The sequence below is a fragment of the Orycteropus afer genome, unplaced genomic scaffold (assembly GCF_000298275.1).
Source record: "Orycteropus afer afer isolate SDZICR_OR568_19922 unplaced genomic scaffold, OryAfe1.0 scaffold00133, whole genome shotgun sequence".
Lineage (NCBI taxonomy): Eukaryota > Metazoa > Chordata > Mammalia > Tubulidentata > Orycteropodidae > Orycteropus > Orycteropus afer.
This window is the reverse complement of record NW_006921720.1, coordinates 3178755-3188048: the sequence shown is the minus strand read 5'-3', so window position 1 is coordinate 3188048 and position 9294 is coordinate 3178755. Positions and strand designations below refer to the sequence as shown.

The 9294-nt window shown below is 36.9% G+C and overlaps 1 protein-coding gene across 1 annotated transcript in view; it reads right to left on the bottom strand.

The window, feature by feature from the left end:
• Positions 1-9294, bottom strand: part of FAM135A (family with sequence similarity 135 member A) — a 175469-nt gene that overhangs the window by 5483 nt on the left and 160692 nt on the right. The window contains exon 18 of the mRNA XM_042781564.1: positions 2103-2216. Coding sequence (XP_042637498.1) covers positions 2103-2216 — 114 coding nt within the window. The remainder of the gene's footprint in view (positions 1-2102; positions 2217-9294) is intronic.

The window sequence follows — 9294 nt, the reverse complement described above, 5'->3', positions numbered from 1 at the left end:
TTAAGGCCATCACATTTGTGGTATATATTCTTGTCAGAGTGGCACTAGGTAACCAGAACAGAAGGCTTATTCACTGCTTGGTTCTGCGTTTAATTCAAAGTTATATTCCTTCCTCCATCTTTTTAGTTAATTCTTATAACAGATTTAATGAGGTCATGCTAATCATAAAAGATAAAGATATATATTGACTGCTAACCAGAAGGCTGGCGGTTCAAACCCACCAGCTACTCCTCGGAAGGAAGTTGGACAATCTACTTCTGCAGCGATACTGCCTAGGAAACCCAAGGAGGAGTCGCTATGAGTCAGGTCCGACTCGACGGCACATAACAACAATAACAACTATATATATCTATATCTATCTATCTATCTATATACACACACACACACACACACACACACATACATATATACATATACACATAAATGGGTGCTCAGGTAGCATAGTGCCTAAGGACTTGACTGCTAACCAGAAGGCTGACGATTCAAACCCACCAGCCACTCCTCAGAAGGAAGGTTGGGCAATCTACTTCCGTAGTGATACTGCCTTGGAAACCCGAAAAAGAGGAAAAGAGGGGTCACCATGAGTCGGAGCCGACTCGATGGCACATAACAACAACAACAACAACATACACATAAATATGGGAACTCTGGTGGCTTAGTGCCTAAGGCATCTGACTGCTAACCAGAAGGCTGGCAGTTCAAACCTACCAGCCACTCCCAGAAGGCAGACAGGGCAATGTGCTTCTGTAGAGATACTGCCTCAGAAACACAAGGAAGAGTCGCTATGAGTCGAGACCAACTCGATGGCAGTGAGTTTGGTTTTTGGTATGCATAAATATACAAACTGCCTGCCTTATAAGGGGCAACACATTGTTTCTAACGCTAATATATTACTATATTGCTAATATATTAGTGCTAACACACACCCATTGAAACTGAATTTTAAGGAGGCAGATATTAAATTTAGAGAAAAGGAACGACAAGAAAGGAACATTATAAAGAAGTACAATAGAGAGAAATGAGAAGTGTTTAAGAGAAAGATTAACATCACATAGATTCAAGAAAAATTTTATTTCAACCTCTCCCCTTAGTTTTTATTGCAAGTCAAGTTAGATTTCTGGTTATATGCTACTTTTAAAATATGTTTACATAAGAAGAAGTCCAAACATATCTTCATTATATTCCCAATGCCACCCACTGGCATAGAATCTCACTGTTAAAAGGGAGTACAAATGACATTTATCTAGTTTTTGCTATCTATCTGAAGGTCAAACTTCTAATGAATTTCTAGCCTTTAGGACAGAAATAAAAGACTGCTACTCTGTTAAAAATGCTCCACAAACATTTATTTAATGAATGGAATACCTATTATGTGCCAAGTACCAGGTTAGGCAATGCCAATACAACACGTATATAAAAGAGTCCCTTTCTTAAGGACTTGCTCATTGTCATAATCTAGACAAAGCAAAGGATCAAGAGTTTTGTTTAAACTCAGCCTCATTCCAAAAAAAGGAAGTGAAGCAATCTTGGAGGTAGAAGAATAAGGTTCTTCCCTGTTAATTAATGAGGAGTAATTTGGATAAGCCATTTAATGTTTCTGGCTTCACTTATAAAATGAACAAATAAGACCTGAGTCTTTTTCTGGCTCCAAATACTATGATTTGAATTTCTTTGGTTATTCACAAATAGCAAAATAAGTAAAAAAATCATTACCATTCACTACCAGAAAAGAGGGACAAGTCCTTACTGCTGTCTTTGACTAAAAGTGTGGTATACACTCAGCATGACCATTACCTCAATCACCAATCCCAATAATCCTGAAGAAATCAAAGTACAGATTACAAAATAAAGAAGCATTTGTTAATCAGATGAAAGATTTCCTAAGACCAACTACTTTCACGTGTGTAAAGACAGCTGACATGACAGGAGAGAAAGAAAGAAAAATGGAGGAATGGTAACTGTTAAGATCAGTGGGAGGAAAAGGAAGTAAAAATAAAGAGAAAAGGTGAGAGAAAGAAGAGAGAAGTGACTATAAGAAAAATTTGGGGGAAAACTCATGTTTTGATATAGCTTTCAAAAGTGTTTCTAATTTATTTTGTTACCTGACTGTTTGTCCTTTAATGCTGTTTTACACATCTCAATGCGGGCAGAGTGATAAGGAACATAGCGATCCTGTAGAGATCCCACTAGCACAACATTTTTGAAGTAATGAAGCCCTGTGAAGAAAATACAGAAATAATTATAATGCAATAATTAACCAGGTTAAAACTAACTTATCATAAGTGACCAAATGCTTAAAAAAAAAAAAAAACACCACTCCATTATCTATTTTTTAAAATCAGCACTAATTTTATGGAAGCAAGGAAGCTCTGATGGCATAGTGCCTAAGGCATTTGACTGCTAACCAGAAGGCTGGTGGTTCAAACCCACCAGCCACTCCTTGGAAGGAAAACTGGGCAATCTAATTCCATAGAGATAATGTCCCAAGGAAGGTTTGCTACGAGTTGGAAGTGACTTGACAGCAGTGAGTTTTGTTTTATTTTGTTTTGTTTATCAGTCAGGAAATCAAGCGATGTACTACATTGGGCAAATCTGCTTCAGAAGACCTTTAAAGTGTTTAAGAGCAAAGATGTCACTTTGAAGACTAAGGTATGCCTGACCCAAGCCATGGTATTTTCAATAGCTTCATGTTGTTGTTATGTGCTGTTGAGTTGGCCCCGACACACAGTGACCCCTCCTTGGGTTTCTGAGGTGGTATCACCACAAAAGTAGATTGTCCAACCTTCCTTCCAAGGAGTGGCTGGTGGGTTTGAACCGCTAGCCTTTTGGTTAGCAGTCAAGTGCCTTAGGCACTATGCTACCAGAGCTCCTAATAGCTTCATATGCATGTAGAATTGGACAACGCATAAAGAAGACTGCAGAAGAATTGATGGATTTGAATTGTGGTGTTGGGGAATAGTGAATGTACCATGGGCTGCTAGAAGAACAAACAAATCTGTCTTGGAGGAAGTATAGTCAGAATGTTCCTGAGAAGTGAGAATGGCTAGACTTTGTCTCTCTTACTTTGGCCATGGTGTCAGAAGAGACCAGTCTCTGAGGAAGGCTATCATGCGTGGTAAAGCAGAGAGAGGGTCAGCAAAAAATGAGAAGACCTTCAACAAAATGGATTGACACAGTGGCTGCAATGATAGGCTCAAGCACAGCAATGACTGTGACCAGGAGGTATTTTGTTCTGTTGTCCCTGGGGTCACTATGAGTTGGGACTAACACAACAGTACCTAACAACAACAAATTTATGACTTTAAAATATTAGAGGAATCTTTTCTCCAAATTTCTATATATTTCTTACAAAAAACAGCTTCATTGTGTTGTATATGGTTTATGTGCTGATAAGAGAAATGCGTCTTTGTACTGTAAGAGAGCAAGGATGTTGAGGAGGTATGGTCATGGAGTATGATGGACAAAGTAGGAAGTATTTCTACAGGTTATATACAGGTAAGCAATATTCTTATCCTACAAAGGGTATCTTTCAATATTTAGGGATATATCTCAAAGAACAAAATTATACTCTTCATAAAAACATACAAAACAATCCATTTACACTTATTTAAAGATGACTTATATTTAAGTTTTCATTTATGATTCTTGTCTAATATTACTGATATTTTCTCCTTATTTAAAGATGATGTCAAAAGGGGCTATGCCTTAATTTTTCAATAGTAATAATGGGTTTCACGATCTGGCCATAATAGAGTTTTGTGAGGTTCCTCTTATTATATTTTATTTTTTTTTTAATAAACTGGCTGGATTTAGGCTTGTGACCTTGGGATGCTTTGTTAATTAGCTCATGTAAGTACTGAAGTCATGTTCTTGACATCTTTAGTACTGGTAATGCTCTAATTTTACTAATTAGCTCAGACTAGTAAATAAAAAATAAAATTTATGTGGGTATTCAGTAAGATACAAATCAATAATGGAAACACATTAGCACTAGGGTGAATAAGTGCCTAGTATATTTGTTCTGGAATATTCCAGCATAAACCAACCTACCGTATCTGTAACTTCATGTTCTGCCTTCCCTCCTATTCCTACTAATGAACTGCCCTTGCTCCTACCTAATGCCAACACTTTGACTTGCCTGCTAGATCCCAATCCTGCAGACCTATTTAAGGATATGGCTATATTAAGCACATGTCCACCATCTCTCCTGCAATATCAATTTTTCCTTTTTATAAATTATTCTTATCAGAAATAAAAGAAACACTACAACGTCTCTCAGGAGCTCTGGTAGCATAGTGCCTAAAGGCACTTGTCTGCTAACCAGAAGGCTGGTGGTTCCAACCCACCAGCCACTCCTTGGAAGCAAGGTTGGGCAATCTACCTCCATAGTGATACTGCCTTGGAAACCCAAGGAGGGGTCGCTATCAGGTCTACCTCGACGGCACATAACAACAACAACAACATCTCTCATCTTAAAAAAAAATCAACAAAACTGGCCCCCAACCCTATTGTTATTGTTATGTGCCGAGGTGGACCTGACTCATAGTGACCCCTCCTTGGGTTTCTGAGGCAGTATCACTACGGAAGCAGATTGCCCAATCTTCCTTCCCCCAACCCTATATACCTCTTCAATTACCACTCATTTTCTCGGTACTGTTTTATAGCAAAATTCTTCAAGAGTTTTCTATGTGCCTTTTCTTCCTTTCCTCCCATTCTGTTGAACCCTCTCCAAGGTGGCTTTCTCTTCATTTTTTGTAGGAAAAAATTAAAATGGTTGGGTACCTTATTAAAATTCTGATGGACTACTCTCCAAAAAAGGGCAGATACTTCAGCCTTCTACTATTAGCACATGAAGGTAGGTGCCTGTTTCCTCACACACTCATATGCATTTGAAAAGCTTTCATATTTACTAGCCTTTTGCAATTTTTTTCTAGTAACTGCTTCTTATCTTTTGCTGATTTTTCTATTAGATTGTTATGATATATAATAGGAATAGTAGTACACATAATACCATTCAGGCATAAACAACATTACATGTTACCTACAAATATATGGTCTATGAATTAATTATGTGTTTACTAGATTACCACTTTTTTCTGTTAGGCTGTTATGATGTGTAACAGAAATAGTAGTATGCATTTATACCATTCAGGCATAAACAGCACTACATGTCACCTCCAAAATATGGCCTATAAATTAATTGCATATTTACCAGATTACCTGGTCATTGTAACTTCTTCATAAACTCCCCAATGAGCAAGATTTAATAAAGCTTTATTTCTGTAGTTTTTAACCTAAGAATAATAGAGATTGTATTTTTTCTAAATAAAAAATACGTTACATATATTTTTCAAAATAATAGCTCATTGCAGAGATTTTGAGGTGCCTCTATAAGAAAATGACATGCAGGTTAAGAATCATTGCTTTAGACTGAGATCCTTGAGGGAAGGGATGTATCTACATATCCTCAGTTTCAGGCAGCAAAATGGAAGCATGCAAAATCAATAAAGATTAGATGAGAAGATCTCTAAAGATAACTTAATTCCCAGATTCCGTGAAGATGAAATAAACAAAAATCAAAGATCTTGATACTGATAAAAACATACTACATTGTCATATTTCTGAATATGATTCCTAAGACAGTACTATACTTTAAAAATGCATTTTAGAATTAGTATTATAGTCTCTTTTTTTAAAAAATTTTGATTTGGGTGAAGATTTACAGAGCAAATTCACTTTCCATATAGCAGTTCACATATACTTTGTCTCATGTCATTGGCCACAGTTTACCACAATGCAACAGCTCCTCTCCCACTTCCTCCCCATAGTTACCTCTTCCCAGTGTCCATCCCTCCATAAGAATTAGTATCATAGTCTCTTTTAATAGCTTTCAATAAAAATGTATTAGAGTTAATATATGCATGTACATGGGAAATGTTTTTTTATACTAAGAACCAAATTAGTTAAACAGAATGTGATCCTCCTTTTAGACTCATAGATATTTAATAATTTCTTTTTGGTTTCAATTCCCTGTGTAATAGTGTTGGCTAGTGATATTAGAAACTCAAATTGAAGCATGGTGGATCCCAGAATTATAATGCTGGAAGGAATTACTGAAGTACTTCATCTGAGTTGAAGTTCAGGTAACAAATATTCTAGGTTCATCTCCTCTTGACCTACTGGCCTGCAGTTGACTGGCTTACTGTCTGTTGCAGTTACCTCTCACTTGGGAAAGTAACAAGATTTACCTGTCTATAGAAAAACTGCTGAGTATTTTAGTTACTCTTTAGGATTACAATGAAGACGGTTAAAATAAATCTTTAATATTTTTCTGGACTAAATAGTAAATGACTTATGTAAGAACACAATAATGGTAACTTTCATTTCTATTATCTTAGTGCAGTGTAGTAAATTACTTAATATGGCTTTTCTACCCATAAGTCATTGTAAACTCAGTGGTGGAATGAGCAACTGAGGAGCTCCTGACTGTAAATGTTATCCACATGGAGTATTTCTGTTGGGCGTGGCACAATACAATGTTCTGGGTGGTTCCCACTTTCTCTCAGGTGCTTAGAGTTCTGATGCTGTGATTGGCTAGTTTGACCACCCTGCCGGGCTCAAAAGGAGGCCTCCTAGAGGCAGAACTCTCTCTGACTGCTGGTTGAGGAAGACGTGTTGCTGAAAGAGACACGGGCTCCTGAGACACGTGTTGCTGGGAAAGAGACGCAAGAGACATGCATTGCTTAGTGAGACACCGAGGGACCAGCACTGCTGGGAAAGAGACTATGAGAAACTGTTGGCTGAGGGATGGTGGGCTGGGAGAGAGGCTGAGCATTTTTCCTGAACTCGAATTGTAGCCTGTGGTGCTTCCCTAATAAACCCCACAATCCGTGAGTTCTGTGTGGCCACTGCAGAGAATTATCGAACCCAGGAGAGAGGTGGTGGGTGCTTTGGGAGGAACGGTTGGAGAAAGGACTGGAGGGAGGCAGCTTGTCTGGCCCGGCAGGAATACGCCTTGGGCTATTGATGGTAATTCTGTCTTCCTCTTGTGGGATTAGAGGAGGTCAGAACATGTGGCCTCCTGGCCGTTTTTGCACTTAGTTTCCCTAATACTTTCTGGCTAGTCATTTTTTTCCCTAAAGGAACTCATTTTGAGTCACTTTATGTTTATTCTCTAGAACTCGCTAAAGCAGTGGCTCTAAACTGAGGTAACTTTATACTCTAAGGGACATTTACCAGTGTCTGGAGACATTTTTGGTTGTTAAACTGTGAGGGTGCTACTGGTATCTAATGGGTAAAGGCCAAGGATGCTGTTAAACATCCTACAATGTCTAGGACAGCCCCCAACAACAAAGAATCATCTAGCCCCAAAATGTCAATAGTGCTGAAGCTGAAAAATCCCAAGGCAAATATTGTGCTTTTTAAGCTGACATACTGTAAGCAATATTAAAGTATTCTTACTTTTACTCACTTATTTTAAATACATTTGAAAAATAACTTGTCCATAAAATAAATATTAGCTGATACTGATTCCTTGCCACACTTTCAGGATAAAATAAAAATGTTATTTACAAATCAAAAGTGATACCCGTTTAATTAAACACTTCTGTAATCTGCTGGAAAGAAGATTATGTTGTGCCATACTAGCACAACAGGAGACTTCTTTAATCATTATACTTTATTTGTCAGAATTCAACAGCTGGTAAAGAAAATCTAAATACATGTTTTTAGGAGGATCTTAAAATAGGGATCTTTTGTTTTTGAAATTCCAACACTGAATAGTTTCCTACTTGACTATTTCTGAGCCCTCATTATAGAATGTAAGAGCACCCATGATCCCTCTCTTTGCTATAATCTTGACTACATCAACATTGGTGTCATTACTCTATGTATAACATAGTTTTTATCATCCATATCTCTAGTTTCATTATCCTGCTTTCCCTTGATCAGTGCCGAGATGCTAGTATGCCATAATTACCATAATTATACTATGCAAATAACATATACTCTATTAGCAATTTATAGAATGGCATATGTTCTTTAGTCAAGAGAGGGTATAAAAGTTTAATGAATGTTTATAATTGTGATATCTTAATGAAAAAAGATAATTTCCTTTCAAAAGTAACATTTCTGAACCTGTTTACCAGATCTACTGTGTTCATAAAACACATAAGAAAGGGCAATTTCATACTGATAAATACATGATTTTCACAAAAAATATTCTCAGGTGTTTTAGCAATCATTAATTTTTTTAGGATTCTAATGTTTTCCTCATCTAAAAATAATGCATAGCTTTCAGTTAATGAAATGTTGCAGAGAAAAACACTGTTTCAAAAGTAGGATCCACAGAAGACACTTTGCTTAAATAAGAACAAGGAAGAGGGTAAAGGGCAGAATTTTGCTCTACAAAGGTTATTTCAGGCTTTCCTGAGAAGTGGGAAATGGAACATTCAGAAAAAACAGAAGCAATAATTGGATCAGGGCATCCAAGACTTTACAGCTTTAGCAGAGTAAAATATAAAAGAGAAATCTCTGTGGCTTTTGATTGTTTAACAACATCTGAGAACAGCATGTTGGTTTAATAAATTGGTAAATTGTTCTCATCTTTTACTCTGTTTTCCTGTTTTATTTACTTATGCTTCCGAAGTGGCCATATGTATCTACTTGGTGAATAATTACATGCACATATACAGGTGAAGCAATTAGCGAGGAATTGATTATCATTTCTTCTCAAGTTTCACAGGATGACAAGCTCCCCTATAAAAAATCTCAACAGCACATAAAACAAAATAACCTCACATAACTAAAGAGAGATTTTCTCCAATTCTTGTGATAGTGTTGTAATTTTTAAATTGATGGAAGAACTTTTCATATATAAAACTGCAATTAGATTCTAAATTAGGTTCTAAAATTCTTGAATATATACATTAATGATTTAGCAACACATGGTTTCAACCCTTGCACAAAGACTTATTAGAGATTTATGACTTCAGGGAAGTCATTTAACCTCTGTGCTTCACAGTCCTCACCTGCAAAATGGGGGCAATAATATTCTTTTTTTTTTAATTGGTTTAGTTTTTTTTTCTTTAAAGTGTGATCTGGGTGAAAGTTTACAGAGCAAACTCACTTTCCATACAGAAGTTCACATACACTTTGTCCCATGACATTGACTACAATTTACCACAATGCAACAGCTCCCCTCCCACTTCCTCCCGATAGTTACCTCTTCCCTGTGTTCATCCCTCTATGCACTCCTGCCCCCTGAGCTGTCTACCTGTGCAGAAACAGCCCTTC